Here is a 25,864-nt window from a genome sequence, read left to right as displayed (position 1 = left end):
AAACTGTTTGGTGTAAGTGAACTGAACGCCTCATGGGGGGAAAGGGAAAGGGGAAGTGGGAGGGGGTATGAAGGATGAGGTAACAAACAGTACAAGAAATGTATCCAATGCCTAACGTATGAAAATGTAACCTCTCTGTACATCAGTTTGATAATAAAAATTTGAAAAAAAAAAAAAAAGACCTCTTCCTCTTTCTCTTTCTAAAGCCCTGAGGTGAAAGGATATTACTGTTATAACACTGGAATCGCAGTTCTAGTCATTTCTATGTGCTGTAACTATGGGCTTCAACTCTTTTATCAGAAATGTGCAATTTGTTGAGCTGCTCTGTACAGTTTTCCCAAATTTCCAGATTAGTTTAGTCAGAAGGGCCTAAAATGGCCCCAAAAGTCAATCTCATTGCACCACTTAGTGTTCAGATAAGCACCATTTTCCACCTGTACCAATGTCTCTTCTGTTATCATAGTCATGGTTCCAGTCATCAGGACTCCTGTCTTCAGAAATGAAATCATCTGACTCCTCTGTAACGGTGGTCAGGCCCATGATCAATGTAACACTGTTGGTACGAATATCTACCTGCCAGGTAGGAATGGGAACTCTGTCTGACTTTCCTCTGTGATGAGGTGATCTTGGTGCCACTGGGAGCTTGAAGGCTGGCTAAAGGTCTGACAATGTGACTACAGTGATGAAGAGAAAATTGGACTGATCCACACAGAGACCCAATTTCCCACCATAGGACATCTGTCTCCAAACATTGTCCATTGCTGATTATCTCTGATAATTTTCTGGAGAAGAGATGATCTCTTGAGATAGTTATAATTGTGGAGTCCTATTATCCAGTCCTTGATATATGTTAGAAGATGTGGAGGTAGGGCTTGAGTTTACAACTTAATGCAAGGGAATATGATGGATTGACATCCTGTGAAGCAGGACTATTTCCTGGTGGAACAGCTTGAAGTTTCAAGGTTACCCACAAATAGTGAGGTCCGACTTGGCAGCCCCTATCTCCAAACCACTCCATCCTTACTTAGGCTGAAAGGTAGCCTTTTGTTGGCATTATGAACCACTCACCATCCTGAGAACATGGTTGTTGAGCCAGCAGAGCTGTGCAACCTCTGCTTTCTGAGGATGGTAACTGAATAGCTGTAGTAAGGAAGGGTTAATGTTTGGGCAAAAATTGTCCTATGCAGGGTCTCTGCCTTGTTGCAGAGATCTAGCCTGTTCTTTCCTATAGTGCTCCATCTCTCATCTGCATAGGGAGTATAATACAGGGTGAGCTGAAGAGATTTGAGGAGTCTCATCTGACTTTGAGGATGGTCCAGTCAACTAGGTGAGGTATCATACACGTGCCCTAGAAGCTGACATATAGCCATTATAGGCCAGACACCCAGACAATCCCATAGGTCTGATACATAAGATGTATAGCAGTTCTGCGCTACAGTCCAGGAGAGGCATTACCAGATGCAGAGAGCAGGGCTGGAGGTGAAGGATTAACTAGCAGATGCAGAGAGAACAATTGGTAATGGGATTAGGGAAAGGACTGCCATGTAGTTTTTCATCTTGCAGTATCCACATTGACTTTAGGTGCTCAAGTATATGGTGTTCCCTGATAGTCTTTAACGAGGTAGATGTTGTGTGGCAACTTCATTCTTCCAGTTTCCTGGACATTCCTATTTCTATTACTTTCAGACTCATAGGACTTAAATTGCTAATTGCTAAGAATGTGCTTAGGCACACGGATCCTAGATGAACAGGTATGTGTCATGTATAAAGATAAATTGCTGTGAGGTGATTCTGGAGATTGCCATGAGGAGATTGATGGTCAAAGCACATAAGGCTACTCAGGTCAAGTTAAGATTGGCTTTGAAGCCTTAGAGGGCTTAGAAATCATGGAAGAGAAGGATTACTGGTGAGTGAGTGATCATAAAATATTTTTAGCTTACTCAACAGACAAAGCTTAGGATTAAAGGAGAATGGAAATGCATGAGTTCAAGAGATAGTTGGGAAATAGAATTGAGAAGGGTTGGCTAAATGGGAGAGAAATGGAAGCTTTTAGTAACCAGGAGGTCATCTTGCGGTCAACAGCATAACATTAGAAAAGTTTTACCTCTAGTGTCTTTCTGGGTAATGTTGGTGTGAATGATGCAATGCCCTCCAGTGACTGGCTGGTGAGCAGAGACTAATAAGGTCATTGTTTAGGATGTTGAGAACTGTAGATCTGGAGATTGTGATTGTCTTATGGTCTGAGAAGTAAGGTTAGGATTGTAGGCTACAAATTGTGTCCTTTCTGCTCACCATTCTCATGAAGATGAGCTACAGAGCTGGCAGATTGACATATTGTGTAGGCAAAGGAGTGTTTTCTAGAACATGGTGAGCCGGGATGTATAGTGGGGCACAGTCATAGTAAGATGAGTGCCCTATGGGAACCCACAGTTGGTAGGAAGTTGGTAAAGTTGTGGACTGTTGGTAAGAGGTAGACAAAGTGGGATGGTGCTTTGATGTAAAGAACTATAAAAAGTCAAAGGGAAGAGGGGAAGAAATGTATAACAATGGAGGGAAGGCACCTGTGGCAAGAAAACAGAAGGTAAAAAGGAAAGACATCCCCTAGAGGACTTTTGGGTGGGTTTACACCAGCATTGCTGCTGGATTTTCTCTTCATCTCCAAATACTGGGCCCATGTCAGATTGGCTTAAAAGTGGTTACTGATGTTATTCTGCAGAGTCCTACTGGAATCTTCACCAGAGACTTGTACCTGGGAGCCTATGACATTTGGGAATGGCAATGAAAGTCAAAACCACTGTCTATAGAATGCCAGGGGTCCGCTTCTACATTCTTCACTCCCCTCCTGGGTAGGAATTGGGTGTGCTGAAAGGTGAGGTACTAGAAGGGTCTGATTGTCCTAGAGTCTAAAGGCAGAGCTCTAACTTTCAGCTGTGGTTCTCAGGATTTGACCCAAGGACTTTTCTCAAGATTTTCTTCAGGATTAGTAGCCACAGCAGGTGGCTCTTACTGTGACCATCCTGGCTTTGGGCATGTTCAATGTTGTACATAAGGCCTTAAAGAATATAAATAAACAAAGCCTTAAAGCTTCAGAGCCTTATTTTCTTCTTTTTTCAAACACTTTTCTTCCAAGCTTAGAGTCTGGCTTCCCTCATCTCTGGGTGTTCTTACTCCCAAGCCTTGAGCAGAGATATTAGAATTTTACCTACTTAGACTGGCCTTCTTTCTGTTCACTGTAGTGAACTGTGCTCTGTTTTGGCCAGCAGGAATTAAAGGTGCCTTGAATGTGTCATGGCTGCCTATTAGCCAGATGTAACTTGACTCATTTTTCAAGTGTCTTTCCTTCTTGTCTTCCTAAATCTTCCTTAAAAACTTTTGGCCAAAGAATTGCTGCAGATTCCTTATGTAGAAATACCTAATGTGTTTGTCACATAACAGTATATATCTAGATAGATAGATAGATAGATAGATAGATAGATAGATAGATTATATAGATCTATATCTATCTATGTATATGTGAATATATATGCATATATATATTCATACAATCTTAATGTGGCATGGCATAAAGGTGCAGGAAAGTCCAAGGCTAAATTCTTTTAATGTTCAATGCATTGTGTGGGCATCTCATGGAGGTTTCCAGAAGGCCACAAAGAGGAGTGTTTGCTCTTGAGTACAGATGAGAATTGGCCTATAGCTTTGGTCACTGCTGTTCAGCTATGGTTATTCCTACTTGTTCTGCTTTGATTCACTATTTACAATGATTAGTCAAGGCTACCTAGGAAGATGATTTGACATGTCCCATAATCATTCTGAGATTGTCACCTTGGAACATGTCACCTACAGGTCTGCAGACCTCAAGCCTGAAGGACTATGTGGAGGTTCACTTGCTCTAATAACTTCATATAAGACTGTTAGATGTTGGCTCTGCTGAGACATGGGACAAAGAGAACTTAGTATTCAGTTGCTCAGGGTAACAGCTGACAAGTCAGATCATCTGTGACAGCCCTGGGCCCTAATAGAGGCACATGATAGATGAAGGCTAAAATTGGCCTAGAAGCTTCCCTCCACTTCTGGTCAGTTTCCTGTCTTCCTTAGAGAGGCCTAAAGGGCACAGCAGAACATCTGGTACACATGGCTGCATTTGGAGCCCTGGTGTTAGGACTAAGACTTTGCTAGGGCCATATATTTGTTCCAGGTGTAGTGGATTTCTGCTTGGAATACCCAGATGTGGTCATGGTTATACTTAGAAACATTACTGTGCCCATGGAGCCCAGGGCTATATGTTTTCATCAGTACACACATAGGACTGAGTATAGAGGCAGAGGACTGTGCCTTAGGGGCTCTGGCTTGACCCTATGTGCTAGATCTACCTTTTTGTTGCTGGCTGGCTTGCCTGTTTCTAAAGGTAACACTCTGGTCCTAGAATCATGCCTTTGGTTTTCTTCCTATATTGTATGGTTTTCTTCCTAAATTGCAGTTCCTTCATCTCAGGTACATCCCAACGATTATTCTCAATAACCCCTTCATGTCCCCCTTGAGATTCCTAGTTCTCTTGTAAATATTTGAGGTCCTGTCTGTGGCCAGTGCCTAGACTCCCAGCTATGTCCTCCATGCTTTTCGTGAAGCCTCTCCAGTGGACCTTCTGCTGGCTGTTTCTGCTTTGGCTTAGCCATAACTGTCCCCTTATGAGCAGCACCTGTCCAGAACTCAAGACTTCTTTTTGAGACCCCAGGATGGCTTCCTACACATCTGGTGTCCTTGTGAAATGTGTCAGTCTCACTTCTGGACCCACCCCTTGTACGAAGGAATAAAAAAAATCCTCTCTAATTTTGAAGAAAAAGAAGCTTGTGAGCTTGCAGATAGTTTGTTCTCCTGAGAGGCATGCAAATCCTTCTAATGACACTGAGGTTGGGCAGTTCCTGGACCTCAGAAGCTAGGCTCTTGGCCAAGCTATCCAGGGAAGGCTGAAGGCTGCAATTGGTAGCCGTGTTCAGCTATGAGCCTAAGTGGCGCAAGATGAGAACAGGCTTCACATAGCATCTTCTCATACCTCTTGAGATATATGCCCCATTTATGCTCTCCATGGCCTCAGAGGTGTGGCCATGAGTATATAACAAAGCGTCTGAGAGGATGGGGGCAGAGGTGAACATATTTCTCCATCCAAATAATACCTGGTATACCTATAGCCTTCTAGACTAGTGCCCTCACAGCACAACCATGATACACTTGGAGAGATGTGGGGAGAAATGACCTCTTCAGATAGCCTTAGACCCACCCTAGAACTTGCTAGAGCCAAGGATCAAATAACCCAAGCAGATAGTAGTTGCTGAGCACAATGCTGATATGGAAATGTACCAGGACATTGGGGGTATTAGGACTTACTGGATCTTGGAACATTTCAAGGGGAGGCCTGGAAGGAAGGGCCTAATAACACCAAATGGTCAATACTAGAAATTCTAAGTTCACTGTAGATCTGAGGTATAGATCTGAGTTATGGAACAGTGCAGCACGGGGGCCTGAATCATTGTCACTAGAGTGGAGTGGCCTGTGAGGACTCAAGCCAAAGGGTTTGTAAGACTGGGACAGCTGGTTCCATGTAGGCACCTTGTGATCCTCAGACCTGCTAGTGACTGTCCAAGGTGAGGGCCACACTTCTGAGCACTATAATACAGTCATCTGGAAGATGAAAGTGGGCTGGCAGTATCCAATCTTTACCTAGAAAGAAGTCTCAGACATCTCTTCTGGGCACTGTGAGTCTCACCTCTGCAGAGGAGTCAGTACTACTGCAACACAAATCTCCAATTCTTAAAATCCTGGCAGCAGAAAAAGTCCATAGACATGGCCAAATACAGGTCTCTATGACATCTGTCTTGATATTTCCACCATCCAAGGTGGAAATAGTTTCAATTTGAGGCTGCTAGGAGGAGGGACAGACATGTGGGGAGGGCGGGAATGAGGGAGGGAGTATGTGCAGCTATTGGTTAGAGCGAGAAGCAACTCTCTACATGGCCAGGTGTGAGGGTGGCATCTAGCATCAGCTGGGAGGAGCTGCCCATTGGTTGGCTTCACTGTCTGCTGAAGAGTGAGCAAAGAACACTGGTGTAATGACAGTGACTTTCTAACATGGGGAGCTATGAGACACTACTAAACATGGCCATGCCTGGACATAGACTTGCCTCGAAGTCCACACTTGAACCAGAACTTGCAGTGGGTTGGAGCTTCAACTGAAGAGCGGAGAGAATTATAACCATTATGCCCTAACAGCTGTTTTGCTTCTGTACCTTTGCTTGCTAACCCATGGGGAAGTGGGAAAATACCAGCAGTCTTCCTATAGCTACTCTGTAACCACGAGCACCCCCACCCCTCTGTGAACTCTGTACATACCCGAATCTGAGCACTGGAGATAACGGCCATCTGGCACCGGGACATGATTAATTGTCCGCGCCCGGAGCCCACTGAAGGTTGGACATGACTAAGTGCTCGGTTCCAGGCCCGTGCCCAGATCTGGGCACAAGAGACAAGAACCATCTGGCTGCAGGAATGTGGCTACGTGACCACTCCTGGAGGCCCACATGGATCTCTACCCCAAGGTTAAGGCCGTCTGGTGCCATACATTCAGAGGGAAAACCCAGGCCAATCCTGAGGCGACCAGTAAACTAGGGCAAATGTCAACCAATCATGTACTTGTAACCAGGGGTCTTCTCCAACTTCCCTGTACTTGCCTATAAAAGCTGTGCTGGAATTGCGCTTGGGGCCTCTTAGCATCACTGGGAACAAGTGTGCGGAGGTCTGGGTTCGAACTCGCAATAAACGACCCTTGCGGTTTGGCTTTGACTCTGGACTCTGATGGTTGTCTTTGGGGGCCTTTAAATCTGGGCATTACAAAACAAGAAACTGCTGGCTTTGCCGGAGGGTCCCTGTTTCTTGTGTGGACCACAACAGTAGAACAGAGGATGGCTCTGAATACTGAGCATGACTGAAAGATTCCAGAACAGCCATGGCTGTGAAGCAGTGAAGAAGATGTAAGCAGTTGCGAGTGTGACATGGGAGTCACACTCCCATGGCTGGCCCAAACCATGGCTGAGGCTATCTGGAAGAGATGACTGAAATCAAGGTCCTGCCGTGGGCCTGCCCTCAGGCTACTCACTTGAAGCTTCTTTTTCCAGAAACTGAGGTTGAGGTTGCTGTGCATGGATTGTGAACAGTGTTAGAACAAGACTTCATCCTGAAGGCCCTTGATGCATGCTGGTCAGAGTGAATTCTCCTTCCCTGTGGCCCAACTTTTCCCTGTCCTATGTCTGTAAGATTGGATGTCTATGTACCTGGTTCATAGACTGCAATCACATCTCTCTATGCCAAGACTCAAGGGCATTGAGCAGCCCTTGGAGTGAGTATTGGCTCCAATGCCATTAGATGCTGGGTTACATGCTAGAGAAGTGTCAGTCTCCGCATTCATGTCCCAGTGGTAAGAAACTGGCTACAGCTCTGTACTAGATCTTCCTAAGCGCATCTTAACCACTATGGGTCCTGCAGCCTTGTGAGGCTGAGCTAGGTTGCAAATGCACCTGGATCAATTGTCCCACTGTCTGTGTCCATGGAAGCATGCCTCAAGGCCATGAGACCTTACACAGTGCTGGAACCACTCACCTGCTGCTACATTGATGGCAGAAGGGTTATCAGATAGTCCTATGAGGATGGGGAGAGATAGTATGGGAGGAGTCTACATGTTGCACATTGCCACTCCTGGATAACCATGAGAAGCCTGTGGCAAGGCGAGCAGACAGAAGTGAAAGAGCCATTGTCCAGAGGACAAGGAATTGAAGGCTAGATATTACCATAATGACTGCTGAGTGCCATCCTGACAAAGTTGTGAAGGGTATTTTCTTTCCCTCTCTTCCCCCTCCCCCACTTCTGCTAAATTAGCAGTGATGGTCTTGCTGCTCGAGCCTTGCTGCCCAGAAGCTGGCTTTTCATGGTGCCTGTAGTTTGGTATCAGAGATCTTACTGTTGATGGGAAGACATTTTCCAAGTGAAAAGAAGATAAGATAGTGTTTGCTTCAACACAGAGAAATCTCTACCCATAGTAGACAAGACTACAATAGGTTTTCATCCTGGATGAACCAGCAAGAATCAAATATGGGGAAGTCAAGGTTATGTAGATGAACTTGGCTCTGCTTGACACTAAGCATTGGCACTAAGTCATTCTGCCATATTTAGGTACACCTTAAGCCTTACTGATGAGCCTGGTGTGGTAGCTTACTCCTGTAATCCTAGCTACTCAGGAGGCAGAGGCTAACAGGATCAAGATTTGAAGCCAGCTAGACAAAAAATTAAATTTGAGACCCTACTTAACCAATAAAGCTAAACATGGTGGCATGTATCCATCAATCTAGCTACTGGGGAAATGTAAGTAGGATTGTGGTTCACGCTGACCTGGGTACAAATTTGAGACCTTTTCTAAAAAATAAAGCAGAAAGAGGGTGAGGACATACCTCAGATAGAGTGATAGAGTACCTGCCTAGCAACTTAAAGATCCATTTCAAACCCCATTTCCATCATAATAAAACTGGTAATGTGGACTACCCTTACCTTTATAGCAACTGAAGTTGAGACAAACCCTTTCCAGTCTGTGGCAGACAGAGGGTAGATACACAAAGCAGGCTCCATGGATGAGATGAGATTTTCTGGACTGGAAATGGGATTCACAAAAGCAAAGGGCTCAGGACTCATGGGTAAGTCCTTCCTGGTTGCTGATGAGACAGATCTTTAGGCAGCACTTACTGCTTGGTGGTGGAAGCTGAGGTGTCCTCCCATGGAAGGCCTGGGGTATGGCCTCAGAGCCCAGCTCTCCTGGGATCTCTGGGAGCCATTCCTGCTTTGTCACAAGCTCCTTCTGCTTCAATTGATGACATTTATGTGCTTATTGCTGAGAACCCTTGTGACTAGCTGGGCTGGTTGCAGGAAATAGGGAGGGTCTGCTGGCCTGGATGTGTTTGAAGTAGACACTAAGGCTCTTGGTAAGAAGCTCTGAGACTGCCATGTAAAAAATCAACATTGTCACGTAGAATGAAATGTTGTCTAAGTTGTCCAGTAGCAGTCTTGAATTTATTGTATCTTATGACCCCAAGGGGAGAGGGTTGAGCAATAGGCAGTCCTGCTCCTGCTGGATGGAACCTCAACACCTGCTGCTGCTGAGAGCAGTGTCATACTCATTGCAGCCCCTTCGGTGGAGACACGGAGGTCTACATCTGAGTGTTGCTTAGCACAATTTATGCTAGGATGGGATAAAGGAATATAGCAGCACTGCCACTCAGCTTCTTTCTAGCAGGACTTTAGTGGCCAAGTGACTATTGTGAGTTGTGAGGCTGTGGTACTGTCCCAGGGTGAAGTGTGTGTATGTGTAGCTATGGTATCAGGATTTGGCATTTCCCTCCACTAGTCAATTCCAGCTCAGACACTGCATGAGGAAAATGAATGTGGTATCTCCCAGGCAACAGCAGAAGCCCTACAAAACAAATGACTCCCTTGTCTGTGACTGCAGCTTTGCTGGTTCAGAGGCTATACCAGGAAAAATGAGTAAGGAAGAATGTGTCTCTCGAGGTGTACAACTTATTGAAGTAGAGGCATTCTTTGGTCTTCTGTCTCTGCAACTTTGCGTAGGCAGAGGGCACTTACAATGCTGGCTGGGTGGTGTCAAAGTGTGTGAGATCTCTCAATGAAGCAAGATCACAATGAAGGAATGTAGAGAAACAGCCCAAGGGGAATTCCCCTCTCCACCTCTTCCCTCCCTCACCCCACCCAAGCAGACCTCTTAATGCTGTGCACTCTGAATTGGGAATGGTCTACCCTCTACATGCCCAATGAGCTGGAATTGTAGAGAAAGGAAACATACACTCATGGCCTTCTAATTGTTGTAATAAAAACTCTTAAATAATCTGCATCTCTCCTCATTGTGAATGTTTGCCTATCTTGTAAGGGATACATACACTATGTATTCCAAGAGTCCATGCATCATGACAGGATTCAGATATACCTAAATAAACAGAAGTCACCTGAGACTGGATCAACCTCGAAGGAACAAGAGAATGGTTGTGTCTGAGCAAATGTAATTCTCATGCCTTCTTGAGTGGTGCTTGATAGTGGGACAGTGAACTGTGGGTGGACACCCCATATTTTCCTTTTTCTTATAGAACTAAAATACGTGTATAGGTGGTCACCCATTCCATCTCAATGTGAGCCTTCTCTACAAGGAGTCAACATCTTGAATACTGATTGTCTTAACTGGTATCAGGCTGAGAGTAGAAGGGGAAACTAACGGGATTATGGAGTAGATCTGGACCTTAACTTTTCTGTGTAAGCTGTTTTCTCTGGCCCTGAATGCTTATGTAGGGCTGTGGGCTCTTGATCTTCTTTTCTCATAACTCACATGCAGCTTGTTTCTGAAATAGCCAAAGGTGTAACCTTTAATATGCTCTGAAGACCTGTTCTCTGGCCTCAATTAAGCCACCCTCTAGTTCTCTAGATGTGCTGGCCACCACCTGTTTCCTTAAGCCTGCATGTCCTTGGACTCTCTCTGTAAAACCTGGCTTGGCTAGCTTACCTTGTTAGCTACACATGGGCATGAGTGGGCAAGGCCTTAGCTTTCATTATTTGGTCTACAGCATGAAACTAGGCTCAGGAGTTGTCACTGGGAAGAGCAGCCAGGATCCCTTTCAGGATTGACCAAGAGAAAGTATATCAGGAGTTAGAACAGCTGTACTATGTCCTATATCCTGTGAGATATCTAGACCAACTTTGCCCCTATCACTTCCATAGGAAATGACTGGGTCTAAATTCTTAAAACCCTGAGGTGAGGATGAAATGCCCAGAATTCGAGACATCCCCCCGACCCCCGCGAAGACCACCAAGAAGCCAATTCTGACAAAAAGCAAAGAGTTGTTTACCAGCAAGCTCAGACCTTTGCCCACAAGGACACAGCCAAGATGGAGGAAGGCCCTGAGCACAGATTACACTGGGTTTTTAGAGTAAACAAGTCTAGGGGGATTCCCAGTTAAAAAGACATGTAATTGGTTAACCTTTAGTGTGTTATCTATTCCTGATTAGCTGGGGCATTGTCGCTTAACAGCAAGACAGTCAAAATTTGCAAAATACATCTGGGGTCAGCCTTCACCTGTTATCTACCTCGAGACTGTTAGTGGGGGGTGCTACAAGGGACTTTTGGTGCCAGTCCCCTCCTGCTATGTATACATTAGTTACTTATTGGGGCAGTAACTTGTCAGGGGCTTGATTGCCTGGTAGAGCACCTGGCACTTCAAATATTTATCTGCTGATATTCCAGTACACGGCACAATTATCAAACAAGGCAGTGAAGCATCTTACAAACAATTGCTAAAGCATCCTAACTTTAACTGACCTCTGGTCAAATGAATTCTCTCTGGCTACCTTGATTACTTTAGACTGCATTTTGTGCAGGCTTCACACTGACATGTTCTGCAGTTATTCCAGGAAGTTTCAGGGCCCAGTCAGGCCCAAGCTACAATATGGAGGCACACTGGCTGCTCAGGCTCCTCAAGGATTGATGTAGTCAGGTCTTGTCTCTACCATCTCTAATGTGATTGAGGGAGGAGGTATGGAAGCATGACCAGTAAAAGCAAAGAACCCACCCCTGCTCAACCTGGAAGTACTTTGTTTGATCTGAGTCCCTGAATCGCCAGTCGGAGATGGCAAACCTGGCAAGAATGACAGATGGGGGTTGAGTTAATTTTCATATACGCTCAGGTTCCCTGATTGAACTTAATAGCCATACTGTTAACACAGAGATGAAAAGACCAGGGTAGACCATCCCCTGCAGAACTCCAGGTCCATTAGCGGGTTGACTCTGTGCAAAGATGATTTGGGTACCTGCTCTCAAAACAGGGTTAGATTTCAAGAAAAATTTCCTGACATATTTTTAGAGGAGTAGGTGAACTTGGAAGAGAGCTCCACTATGATTTTCTCTAGGAGTCCTCCACGGCAGCCACCAATACTTTCATGTTCAGCAAGAGGTCTGCCTAGAGCAAGCAAAAGGAGTGCAGCTTGCCACCATCCCATGGGCCCTCAGGGTGGTCTAGGTGACAGCCAGCTGTGACAGGAGTGCGGGCTTCAACCTCCCCACCTCAGCCTTGGGCCCCGGATTCAGCCTGGGCTGTGAAGCTCTGGCCACCCAGCCCCCTCTAGATTGGGACCCTCTACCCAGAGCCACCTTTAAGCGGGACACCCAGCTGACGGTGCTCGCTTCCTCTGAATGATTATTTTCTGTTTAGAGTGTGATCTGTGAACTTGTGCAATTCAATGATTACTTCCTCGTGGTGAAGGGGGGAATGAAGAGTTAAAAGTAAACCCCGTTTTCAGGCAGCCCCCGTTTTGTTGTCTGAGCAAACCCAGGGCAAGCTTATTAGGGCCCAGCCAGTCAAGAAGTCAACCGCCTGGGAATGCTTAACTTTAACCGCCCCTAGAATGCCTCGAGCCTAGTAGCTCGAGCCCTGAGCCAATCAGATTTGTGCCCGTATCCTAACCTTGCTTGCTTAAACACCTGATTGCTGTAACTTTGTTGTCTTGCTTGAACACCTGATTGCTGTAACTTTGTTTTTTGCCTTTATAAGCTCTGTGGAATCACAGGTTGGGGCTGGCTCCTAACCTCTGCTGTGTGAGTGGGTAGGACAAGGCCCGGGCCACGGCCGTGCTAGAGTAAAGTCTTGCCTTGCTTTTGCATTTCGGAATGTCTGAGTCTCTGTGGCTTTCTTGATGGTCGTTTCACGACTTGGCATAAGAGTGGGAAGTAAAAATGAAATGAAATGAAATTAAATAAACTGATTGCTGCCTGAACCCTGGATGGGGTTGTCGGTCTCCTCTGGAGGAACCTTTCACAAGGGAAGCCAACCACCTGGCCCGGCATCTCTATGTTTACTGAGGACACTTTCAGGAGAGGTCAGGAGGTGAGCAGATTTTCCACCTTCCCACATAAAACAGAATTAGTATGTCAAATCCAATCAGCCCACACCCCTCCCCATTGCTCCAATGCCGGCCCTTATCTTGGATCAAACTCCTGTTGCCACCAGGGGAAACACCAAGTGGAACAGGAGTTCTCATTCTCCACTAGACTCTCAGCTCTCTTCTTGTGCAGCCCCTGCATCCAGACTCCTCTGGGTAGACCCATGTGGCACATTCACAACCATGGGATGGTTACTGCTGCCTTCTTCTGTTCCTTCTCCCCCTAAACTCCATGCCCCTGAGTGACCAGGAAGGAGCCAGAGAGAATGGGTGGCCCTTCTGAAGCACAGAGACAATGCAGTGCAATGTTCCCTCTCTCTGGGGAAGGGCCGCTCAACTCCTCCCCTCTCAGAAGGAGAGCATGATAGGCCTTATCCCAAATCACCTGAGGGTAACCAACCAATCACCTCCAAGGGCCCATCCCCTGATTGTGAGTCAGCCAAAGGGGCCCAGGCACTGAGGCCACTTCCTCCTCCACCCAGACCGACCAAATCCTCACCCACTCTGGACACCTCTCCTTCAGACAGTGAGAGGTGCCCTAGGCTCTGAGACCCTTTCCCCATCTGCTCTGGCCACACCCCCTCCCTGCCTTCCCTTATGTAGGCTTCTCCCCCACCGCCCTAAGCTTGGCCTGTCCCCCGCAGTCCCACCTGAGCAAGCAGGAAGTTTGATCTTGCTGGCAGGCCCCTCCTCAACCCACTCTTTCTCCTGAGAAGATGGTGCTCACCGCATGCTTGCCTGCGCCCACTGGGCTATCTCAGGACCAAACTGAAGCCAGAGAGAAGGCTAGATGTCATGGACCCTGGCAGACCTCCCTGGCCCCCTCCCGCAGAGAACCTCCCCCATATGGGCTCCGCAAAGGCTGGACACCCTGCTGCTTAGAGGACTTAGGAGTGGAGATGCATTCCCAGAGATCCCTGTGGCCCAGTGGCCGCTGGATAGGGGTCACGGGAAAACAAGGGCCAATGCACTGGCCATTCAGGTCGATCCCCAAGGGCGACTCCAATTCCGAGCAATTGCTCGACAAGGACAGCCAAAAGCCAGGGTCATTTACAGCGAGCACGCTGACCTGATCTTGTTATGCCAAGTCGCGAAACCACCACCAAGAAGACCACCGAGACTCAGACATTCCAGAATGCAATAGCAAGGCAAGACTTTATTCAAGCAGGGCCGCGGCCCGGGCCTTGTCCTACCCACCGACACAGCGGAGGTTAGGAGCCAGCCGCCAGTTCCAATTACACAGAGTTTATAAAGGCAAAAGACAAAGTTACAGCAATTAGGTGTTTAAGCAAGCAAGATTACGGGTACAAATCTGCTTGTCTCAGGGCTCGAGGCATTCTAGGGGCAGTTAGAGTTAAGCATTCCCAGTCGTTAGGGTTCTCGACCGGCTAGGCCCTAATAAGCCTGTCCTGGGTTTGCTCACAGGGCCTGCTTATCTCAGGTTTACGTGGTAAAGTGGGGCCTGACTTCAAAGTCTGACTCTTTATTTCCCCCCTTCATTCCCCCCTTCTGCTAGGTAACTCGAGAACCAATCATGGTTCTCCTTGCTTAGTCTGATTCTGACTGAGAATCGGTAGGGATAGATTGGTATTGTGCGCGCAATACCATAAAAATTCATAACAAATGCGACAGATAAACATAGTTTTACACCGAAGCCCCAATTCTGACCCTATTTATATTATAGCCAATTTGATTACATACCAACTTTACCATTTGTTACATACTCACTTTAGGGATTGTCTTTCTCACTTTTAACATGCCAAAACCTTTTAATCTAAAGGAAACATTTTTGTTTTCTCTCTAAAGTCTCTCCTTATATAGTTTTATAATCTGTGTCTTATAAAATTTTAACATATCCCCACTCACACCATCTTTTACTTCCTCACACCATCAGTGACTTACTGGAACATTCTGTGACAATTTACTTTTTAAATCCCTTTCTTATCCAGAGGAAACCCTTTCTCCATCCCTTTCTCCAAGGCTTTCTATACTAAACTTCCTCTTTACATTTCCTGGGGCTTCTTTGCTGCTAGAGTTTTAAACTGTCTACATTTTCCGGTTTATCTCAACTACATCAAGGCAATTTACTGTGACTCCACGCATAGGCTGCTCCTAAGAAGCCAGACCAGAGTCAACTATCATAAGCCAACTATTCTATATCTATATTTTATATTCTATATCATGAGCCAACTATTCTAGAGTGGAATTCTCCAGTTTGCAGTTCCTCCAAGTGCCTAAGGTTGGCCAGTGGCATCTGTAAGATTCACCCCCAGGAGGGCTCCATGAAGATGCCCCCAGCAGTTTAAATCTCTGTCCAGTTACCTTGGTACCTGGCACTCGTGATGGCAGTTACCTCCCTCTCTTCTGAGGTCACACCCTAATCCATCTGGACACATTTAATACTCTTGGACACACCTCTCACCCCAAACATTGCCTGGAAGTGACTCTCGAGCCTGTCATACATGCTTTGAATTTAGCAGCAGGCCAGTCTGCTTGAAAATTTCTTACAATATCCAATTTTCTTAATAGAGCTAGTTACCAGATGCAAAGCACTTTCCAGCAGAAACCAGCTGCGTATGATAAGAGTCTGATCTGAAGATGTAGATTCTTTCAGATGACTGTTAGACTCTCTCCTTGATCCTCATTCAAATGCAATGGGAAGGGGCTGTGGTGTCAGGCAGCAGTGGCTCCCAGTGGTTCCAGTAGAATGTCACACCTTCTGGGTTACCTGCAACTTTCTCCATAGACTGGTTAGCCATGCCTCTAGTTTATCCTGCCTCATCTTCCCAAAAACAACTCTGGTCCCTTGGTCCTAAAAGGGGAGGCTGATGGGCGAGGATCATCCATCTTCTATAACTTCTTCAGGCTGACTCAGGGGCATTGACCTTACCTAGCCAGGAACCTATAACCTTAGTCTACTTTACCAAGGGGCTGCAGGATCAGATGTCCATTAGGAGCTATACTCCAAACTGGAAATTACATTCAACATTTTAACTTTCAACTATACAGACTTCTTTTTGGGCTACCTTTTGGGCTGCCTTTTAACATTCTGGTTTGTAAAAGCTTTTTCCTGACTGGCTGGGGAACTGATCTCTGATGACCTTTGCAGGCCTTTAACAGATCTCAATAAGGACACAATCTCAGAGAACCCAACAACCTGGCCCAAGGGTTCCAGCTTCGCTATATATACTGAGGACACTTTCAGGAGAGGTCAGGAGATGAGCAGATTATCCACTTTCCCACATGAAACAGAATTACCCCTGTCCCTCCCTGGCCAAACTCCTGTTTGCCAAACTGGTCTTGCCACCAATTGAATCTCTAATGGTCTCCAGTACCCATTTTAAGGTGGAGCAGAAGATTTACTTCTACACTTTACTTTCAGCTTTCTTCTTTTTCACCCCTGCATCCTAAGACTCTTTTGCATATACGCATATACACATTCACAACCAAGGACCTGTTATGGTACCTTACTCTCATCCTTCTCCCCCTACAAATGATCCCCTGTGTAACCAGGATTTAGCCAGAGAGCATTGTGGGGCTTTCCACACAAAGAAGGTGGAATTTTTGCTCTCCTTGGGCGAATAGCCCCCTCAACTCACCTCTTCCTCTTGTAGAAAAAGAGCATGGTAGCATTATTCTCAATCACCTGTGGATAGGAAGGAGAAAGAGGAAGGAGTACATACTCATCTCTTCTGACTCATTGAAATTTGTCCAGAACCCTAATGTAACAAGTCATGGGGGAGAGCTTATAAATGATCAAAATTGCACAGAAATGTGGGTGCCAGATACCACTGATAGGTTCTATTATAAAAATATATTAGGGGGGATTGAAAATGCAACCTTGAATGACTTCCTTTGTTAGGAGTGTGCTGTGTTTGTGCTTCTGCCACCATGTGGCACTTAGAGGACTTACCCTCCCTTTCCCTGCCCAACCCCATAATCAAAACCACTTCCTTTTGTATGCCATTAGTAGTCACAGGGGTGATCTTTTGCATAAGAATGGCTGCTTATCAATGAAATAACCCCAGTTGCAATGAGGAGAGTGTTCACAGTCTGGAAATGTGCTAGCAAGTGAAACTTTCCCCTACTGTTCTGTTTGACTTTGACGTGGAGAAAAGGAGGTCTTGTTTAGGGCAACTGTTTGTATTGATTGAAAATACACATACAAATAAGTACCTATGTAAGTAAATGAGTGAATCAATAAATGAATAAATTCATTTTGGAGAGTTGCTGACTCACAAGACGTTATGTCTCCAGGAACTTGGAGACTGATCTGATCCACAAGGTTTATAGGACTCCTCACTAGGGGACCAGAGGGAGAAAATCTAGCTTGAGTTTAATGAGCTCCCTGCCATGGAGAAGATCATCCTCAGTCATCTCTCCCAGAGCAACCATCAGAAGCCCTTTCAGGCCCTGATATCAGACTTATGAGAGAAGGAAAGAGTGTGAGGATAAGAGAAACATAGAAAGCCTAGGGTAGTGCTGAAGTAGAATAGAAAGAAGTATAAGGATAGAGACAGAAGGGAAAATGGAGGCAGATGGGAAGGGTAGAAGGTGACAGGAATGGGAGAGGATGAAGGGGAAGATGGAAGTTGAGGAGAAGTGTGGTGGGAGCATGGAAGTTTGGAGGGGAAGTGAAGTGTAGAGCAGAAAAGGAAGGATGAATGGAATGATACATAGGAAAGGAAGGGTGGAAGGGAAAGAGAGGAGTGATTCTAAAAGGGAAGGGTGAAGAGAAAAGAAAGGTTGGAGAAAGAGGGCAAGGATAGATGTGAATAGAAAGGTACAGGTGAAGGAGAGAGTAGAGAGGAGGTAGTGTTGGGGGAGAAGAGAAGGTTTGAGGTGGAAAGGATGGGTGGATGTGAAGTGAAGGCTGAGAGAGAAGAAAACCTTTGAGGCAGACAGGAAAGAATGTGAAAGAAGGATGCAGGCACCGAGCTACCACCAGGCTGTGGGAAGAGAGTATTGCATATGTAGCCCCTCAAGTCCAGGATAGGGGGAGAGTGGGAAAAGACAGTCTGGGACTTGAGCCGATAAGTGTATCAACCACTTGAAGTGCCATGGCTGTTGTCACTCTGGTATTTTTCATTCCCACAAGTTATGTCCACACAGCAAAGCCAATCTTTGTACCAACTGTTTGGTTTAGTTTGTTTCACTGTGTTTTATTGGCTGTTGCTTATTGCTTTTGTTTTGGTTCTGTTTTAGTTTTGGGGTTTTTTTTTAACAATTTTTTTTGTCTTTGGTATTTTATTACTAGGGATCGAACCCAGGATGTTGCACTTGCTAGGCAGGTGCTTTGCCACTGAGCTACATCCCAGCCCTGTTTTTGTTTTTGTTTTTGTTTTTTTTTTTGGTGGGTTATATGGGTTTTGTGGCAGCACTGTGGCTTTAAATCAAGGCATTGCACATGGCTCAGCTGGTCCTCTGCAATTTGAGCCATTCCACCCGCCTGGCTTCTTGTTTGCTGGTTCATTTTGCTTTGTGGGTTAGTTTCCAGTCCTGGCACTTGAATTGAGGCCTGAGCCCTGTCCCTGAGCCTGAGGTGCTGCTTTCAGTTATATTTGAGCAGTTTACTGGAGATGAGAGTCTCACAGACTTTCTTTCCTACCTGGGCTGGCTTCCAACCATGATCCTCAGAGCTCAGCCTCATGGGTAGGTAAGTTCACAGGTAGGAGCCTCCAGAGCCATGCACACATTGTTTTAGAGAAAGGACTTAAGCATCCTAGCATTCTGGTAGCCAAAATGGTCCTGGAGCCAATCCCCTGGGGCCAATAGGGGGCAGACTTTGCTCATTGCTACTGTGGGAAGAAGAGTTTCCAGTTGTCCCCCTCCTAGGCAGAACCAGGAAACTTGCTGGGTATATTTATTTGATATGTATATATCCTGGTTCCAGTCCTGGGTCTTGAATTCAGGCCTGGGGCACTGTCCCTGGGATTCATTTGGCTCAAGGCTAATTTTCAGCCTCTCGGCCACAGCTCCAACTTCCAGCTTTTTCTGAGAATTTCATTAGAGGTAGGAGTCTCGTGAACGTTCCTACCGTAGTTGGCTTTGAACCCCAATGCGCAGATCTCAGCCTCCTGGATATCCTGTATTACAGACTTGAGCCACCAGTGCCCAGCTAGCTGGCTAGCTTTGAATCCGGCCTTCTGCCTTTTCCTGCCACCCACACAGACACTAACACAGTGCACCAAGACAAGAGGAGTTGCCTTGACAGCTTGTTCTAACAGCCACATCCTAATCGTTAGTGACCACTTTTGACCTGCTGCCATCAAACACTGAGAATTTGGTAATTTGAAACAACAGTAACAGAAAAAAAAGGTGGGTTTTTTCTTGTGTGTTTTTGTTTTGTGTTTTTTACATTTATCAATGTGGGCCAGGCTGGCCTCAAGCTCTCACTTCTCTTGTCTCAGTCTCACTAGTGATAGGATGGCAAGCAAGCCCGACTACACCTCAAAACCAAAAAGTGTTCTTCCTCTTGCTTCCCTAAGTTGACTGGTCTTACTCGGCACTTGCCTTGGAGCAGCAGTCAGGTGCCTGCTGGGGCTGTAGGGTAAGCAGGTCTGGACATGCACAGAGCTAGCCAATGATGAGCAGAAGCCATGTTTGGGTCACAGCTCCTCACTCAAGTCAACCAGGCACAGGGCAAGTACCTGTCAGATGGGACATAAAAGAAGAAAGCCTCCCAGCAGCATACAGTGAAGACCTAAGATGGAATGAGCAGGGTTAATGTTGCCAACACTACTTCCTTGCTTAATTAATCTCCAGTTGGGCAGAGTTGTTTCCTCGGATATGCCTCTCCCCGAATTGGTCAAAGCACTGTGGCATTTTCCTAGTAGTTTCTAAATAAATACACACCTGCTGTGGTTGTGGCAATCCCTTCCTAGGTACCCAACCAAGTACAATAAAAGCATGTGGTGTCCATCTAAAGTCTCTTATGTGGTTGTCTGAGCGCCGATGTCCACCCTGGTCAATGGGTCAGCACTCTACATGAACTAAGTAATCCTATTAGTTAATTGATTGCACCTAGATATCTTCTATATAGAAAGAAAGGACTAGGATACACAAAGCACTTGGGACAATGTATTCCTGCATTCATGTGTAAGGAGGATTATGGGTAATCTCCCCAGGTCCTCTTTAATGTGCCCTGAGTAAAAATAAAGAAGCCCAACCCTCTGGGCCTGGTTGATAGATTCCCTCATGAGAAAATCACTGAAAGGAGACCACCGCATGTTTCAGGCATGAAATATTTTATTTAATTTTATTTTCTTTATTTTGCCTTCCGCAAGGAAACAGTCATTTAATTCTACAAGCTTACAAATCAAAATGTAAAGAAAAAAAACATGGAAAGATGCAGAGGAAGTGTTCTGAGTCAGGTGTGGTGGTTGAAGGCTGCTCTGGATGGAGGAGCCAAGTCTGCATGAAGCTGGGTGGCTGGAACTTCATAGCTGGAGGCTGAAGCCCCAGCCCCGAGCTAAGGCCCCTTAGTTTGTGGTGGTGAGGTGCAAGCCGGTCTCCTTCAGGTCTTGTCCCCTGGATGGCTGTAACCTAGACCCCAGGGCTGGTGGGTGCTTCCCTGTGTGCCATTCAGAAAAGGCAGGCCCTGTGGGGAAAAAGGAAGGCTCTATGGCTGGGATAGAGGGTGAGGAGTTGCAGGGGAGGGGGAGGTGTCTCATGGAACAAGTACTGCTTGAGGCCATCAGACTCCCAGGGAACAGGTCAGGAACTTTCCCATGAGATCCAAGTCCTGGTCTGAGAGCAGGGCCCCAAGGGGTTTCCGGAGCTGGTTGTAGAGCCATTGGCTGAAGGTCATCTTCTTCAGGGCCAGGCACTCTGTCCTTGGAGCCTGGCCAGATTTTCTCACTTGGCATCCCCAAGGGAGGGGTCCTTGCAAACCTTGTGGATCAGATCAATTTCCAACTTCCCTGGGACACAGGGGCTTGTGAGTCAGCAGATCTTTCAAAAAGCATTTATTGACTGATTCATTCATTTACTTACATAGGTTGTTATGTATTTATTTGCATGTGTGATTTGAATCAACCATTTGAATACAAACAGTTCCCCTAAACAAGACCATCTTTTCCCCACTCCAAAGTCTAACAGCACAGCAGGGGAAAGTTTCACTTGCTAGCACATTTTCACACTGAGAACATCCTCCTCATTGTGATTGGTGTTACTTCATTGATAAGCAGCCATTCTTATTCAAAAGATCACCCCTGTGACTACTAATGGCACACAAAAGGAAGTGGTCTTGACTGTGGGGTTGGGCAGGGAGAGGGATGGTATGTTCTCTAAGTGCCACATGGTGGCAGAAGCACTAACACAACACACTCTTGGAAAAAAGGCAGTCATTCAGAGCCATATTTTCAATCCTTCTATGTCTTATAATGAAAATTAGCCCTGGGAGCTGGCACCCAGATATGATTTCATGCTGACCATTTACAGAGTGTACCCCCCTCACTTGCGTCATTAGGGTTCTGGACAAAGTGCACTGAGCGGGAAGAGAGGAGTATCTACTGCTAACTCCTCTTCTTGCCTTCAACATCATGTTCCTCGGTGCTGGAGGAGAAGGTGGTGCCCATGGAATTTTATGCTTGATCTTCAACCTCAGAGGATCCATGGGAGCTTTGCCTTTTCTTTCTTTCTGTGTGCGTGTGTGTGTGTGTGTGTGTGTGTGTGTGTGTGTGTGTGAGTGTATGTGTGTCGGTCATGGCACTTGATCTCTGGACCTGGCAGCTGTCCCTGAGCTCATCAGCTCAAGGCTAGCACTCTACTACTTGAGCCACAGTGCCACTTCCAATTTTCTGGTGGTTGATTGGAGATAAGGCTCTCACACACTTTCCTGTCTGGCTTAGCGTTGAACCTCGATCCTCACATCTCAGTCTCCTGAGGAGCTAGGATTCATTCTGCATGTCTACTGTCCAAAAAACCCTCCTTTTAGCTCCAGATGTCAGCGTGTAAGATGTACAGTGAGCATGAGACAGTGTCTCAGCTGCTCAAGTTGGCAGAGCTTCAGCAGCCTTATTCGGGAAGAGTTTCTTTCTCTTTTAGATTTTCATTCAGTGGTGAAAAATTCTTTCACTCAAAACTCCCCACCCCTGACTAATCCAAAACGTCTCTGTGAAACCATTAACAAATATACCTGTCAAAGCTTTGAAAGCTTTCTAGTGAAAGATAGGTAAAGTTCCAGGGGCGAAGAGTCCCAAAGGAAGTTTATAAACCACAAGACCAAAGAGAACCACAATGCCCAATGCTTCTTGCTTTGCAGGAATGTTGGAACTGCACTCTCCTTCATGTCCTCATGAGCACGTTGCTCGGCAGCCTCCTTTCTCCTGTTGTTGTTTCTTCCAATGTTTGGCCATGGCCAGGAGCTTGAGGTTAGCTAGGTTGGCGGCTGCGTCTTCTGGGAAGATATAGTCATAGTATTCTTCCCAGGCTGCCTCAGACCCATAGTCAGTCTGGACCTTTCTTCTCTTCTTGGCTTTCTTTGGCATGAGTTTGTTTACTTGGTCCTTCTCTGATACTGTCCCAAATTCATCTTCGAAGCTCCTCCAAGATTCCAGCAGCAGCAGCCTGTCTTCCTTGTCTTCACAGTTCCTCATGGTTTGGTTAGCCTCCTCATAGATCTGTCTGCATCTAGCCACACTTCCTTCTTCTCCTGTAGACAACTCAAAGCGAGCCCAGCTGATCCATACTTTGACGTGTTGCGTGCACTGGAGCAAGCGTCGGTAAAGGTTTCGTGGTCTCTCCGTTTCTTCCTGCTCCATTTCAAAGTCGATGTACGATTTCCAAAGCACCTCTGGCATGTCTAAGCGTGGCTGGCTGATGGCTAACTCATAAATCGCCCGGGCTCTCTCCAGATCCCCAAGGAGTGTCTCTACTTCCGCAAACTGAATCCACGAGGCACAATTCTCAGGTGCAAATTCCAGCCACTTCTCGTAAAGCTTCCGGCATCTGTCGAATTCTCGCAGCTGCAGTTCCAGCTCTATGTAGCCTTTGAACAACTTGTTCTTTGGACATTTGCCCAGGGAAGTCCCCAAAACTCTCCTGGCAAATGGTACATTTTTCTGTCGTATTTCAAATTTTGCGTAATAGAGCCACATTTTGGCAAATGTGAACTTGCGGTGAGGAATTAATTGCAAAGAGGCCTGATACACCTGTCTGGTCCTGTCGGGATCCTTTGCCTCCAGTTCTTCATAGAGCGCATAGCGGACCCAGAGGTAGATGTAGCGCTTCCAGTGCCTCTTCTCCTGACTGGGGGGGGACATTGGCCATGGCTCTCTCATAAACCTCTCGCACTGTTTCCGCTTCTGCGTGGCTTTCCAGCAGGCGCAAGTAATCAAACCAGGAATCGAAATTGAGCGGATTAGCCCTCACTTCTGCTTCATACTTGGCCCTGCATTTGCTCTCGATGAGAGCTTCAATACCCGGCCTGTCACCAAACTTCTTCTCAAAGATGGTGTAGTTTTTCAAGAGCTCCTGGGCCCGGTGTTTGGGAATTCTGTCCAAGGCATACTTGTAGATGACTCGGGCCCTCTCCACTTCTTTCTGGTTTTCCTCAAACTTGGCAAACGCAACGAAAAGGCGTTCATCCATGTGTTCTTCTCCGAAGAACTCCACAGCTCTCTCATACACTTGGCGGGCATGGGCAAAGGCAGCCTGCTTCTCTTCGGAGCGGGCATATTTGATCCAGTTCTTCACGTGGGGGTGCACAAGAACAAATCGTTGATAAATGGTGCGTGCCCGCTCTACCTCTCTGTATCTCAGCTCCAAGTTAATGTAGGCGTGCCAGGCTTGCTCCTCGGGCTGCCATTCCATCCAGCGCTCAAACACCTGCCGGGCACCGGCAATGTTCCCCAGCATCTCCTCCATGGCCGTGTACTTGTACCAGAACTGGCTGACTCGCGGCAGCGTGGTGACGGCCCGCTCCCACACATTCCGGGCATGGTTGACCTGGCGATTCTTCATTTCCATTTCTGCGTAGCTCAGCCAGAGGGGGATGTTGCCATAGTCCACATCTAAAGCACGCTCGTAGATGGACCGAGCCCTTTGGATCTCCTTTAGACTTTCTTCCCACCTGGCGTATTTGATCCAGTTCCTCAGCACAGTCCTGTTTTTCCTGAGGTTGTCTTCGAAAGTCTTCCTTCTCCTCAGCTTGTAGTCACTGAGTTCTTCCTGGTCCGCGATCCTCTGTGCAGGCGGAGGCGGCCGAAGTTCGAGCTCTCGTTCTTTGGCTTCTCGGAGCAGTTGCTCGGCAGTGATCTGAACGGGAGCTGCAGCTTTGTTTTTGACCTTGGCTGCTTGAGGAATCCTCTGTTTCCCGGCTGTGGCGGAGGAGGAGGCCGCCATGTCTGCAGGAGGAGAGCCCCGGAGACACCCGCGCAGCACGCACTGGAAGCCCAGTCAGCGGCCCAAGTTCAGGAGAGTTTTCCTACACTGCAAAGAGTCCCCAAGACAAAGAGAATCGCTGGGCAGAGCTGAGCCCTAGGAGAGACAAACAGCAGCCGACTCGCCTGCCTGCCTGCCCGCTGGCCCAGCTGCAGGAGATGGGGTCTGGCTGAGAGGCCTTTGCCTCCTGAGTTGGAGCAGAGGGATTATATAAGGGAGGGTGAGGAGGAGGCGTGGCCAGGGTGGATCCGGAATTGTCTTGGAACCCAGGGAACCTGTCACTGGGCACAGGAGGCGGGACCAGGGGGAAGGAGGGCGTGGACTCAGAGCAGCAGGAAGTGACCTCCAAGCCTGGGGCACTTTGCTGACTCATGCTCAGGAGCTGGACAGCGGTGATCACATGATTCCCTCAGGGGGAGTCTGAACAAAAGCCTATGGAGGAGAGCAGGGGAAGGGGAGGGGAGGGCATCATGCTCCCTTCTAGACCGAACTTTCAAAAATCTTTATAGTTAGGGAGACTCATGGAAAACCAATCATCCAGAAGCCTAAGCCAGTGAGACCCAGCAAGAATATCTTGAAGGAGAAGGATGAGATGGAACTTGACCCACCAGATATCACACTAGAGAAATGGACATGGCGCAGAGTGGATTGATGGGCTAAGGGAAGCAGGCACTGAGCTACGTGGAAAGGGAGCATTGCACAAGTAGCCTCTCAAGTCCAGGATAGGGGGAGGGTGGGAACAGACAGCCTGGGACTTGAGCCCATAAAGTGTATCAGCCACTTTAAGTGCCATGGCTGTTGTCACTCTGGTGTTTTCCATTCCTACAAGTTATGTCTACACAGCAAAGCAAATCTTTGTAGCAACTGTTTAGTTTTCTGTTTGTTTCTCTGGGTTTTATTGGCTGTTGCTTATTGGCTTTGTTTTGGGTTTTGTTTTTTGGTGGGGTATGTGGGTTTTGTGGCAGCACTGTGGCTTTAACTCAAGGCCTTGCATGTGGCTCAGCTGGTACTCTGCCATTTGAGCCATACCACCAGCCTGGCTTCCTGTCTGCTGGTTCGTTTTGCTTAGTGGGTTGGTTTCTAGTCCTGGCACTTGAATTGGGGCCCAGGCCCTTTCCCTGAGCCTGAGGTGCTGCTTTCAGTTATTTTTGAGCAGTTTACTGGAGATGAGAGTCTCACAGACTTTCCTACCTGGGCTGGCTTCCAACCATGATCCTCAGAGCTCAGCCTCCTGTGTAGATAAGTTTACAGGTAGGAGCCTCCAGAGCCTTGCACAGGTGGTTTCATTGGGAGGACTTAAACATCCTAGGATTTTGGTGGCCAAAATGGTCCTGGAGACAATCCCCTATGGCCAACAGGGGGCAGACTTTGCTGACTGTAACTGTAGGAAGAACACTTTCCAATTGTCCACCTCCTAGGGAGAACCAGGAAACTTGGTGGGTATATTTAT

The 25,864-nt window shown here is 46.8% G+C and overlaps 1 protein-coding gene and 1 pseudogene across 1 annotated transcript; both read right to left on the bottom strand.

Annotated features, from left to right (window-relative positions):
* Nucleotides 1-405: 405 nt before the first annotated feature.
* Nucleotides 406-1,018, bottom strand: LOC125344056 (annotated as a pseudogene).
* A 19,868-nt stretch (nucleotides 1,019-20,886) lies between these two features.
* LOC125344045 (crooked neck-like protein 1) lies at nucleotides 20,887-24,375 on the bottom strand. The gene is given in 5 exon segments (XM_048336653.1): nucleotides 20,887-20,951; nucleotides 21,488-21,517; nucleotides 22,288-22,354; nucleotides 22,356-23,288; nucleotides 23,290-24,375. Coding segments are annotated over 5 exon segments (2,181 nt in total).
* Nucleotides 24,376-25,864: the final 1,489 nt, after the last annotated feature.

This window comes from Perognathus longimembris, chromosome 2 (genome assembly GCF_023159225.1).
Source record: "Perognathus longimembris pacificus isolate PPM17 chromosome 2, ASM2315922v1, whole genome shotgun sequence".
In the NCBI taxonomy this organism is placed as follows: Eukaryota; Metazoa; Chordata; class Mammalia; order Rodentia; family Heteromyidae; genus Perognathus; species Perognathus longimembris.
The sequence above is the reverse complement of the archived record's forward strand: the minus strand, read 5'-3'. Positions and strand labels throughout refer to the sequence as shown.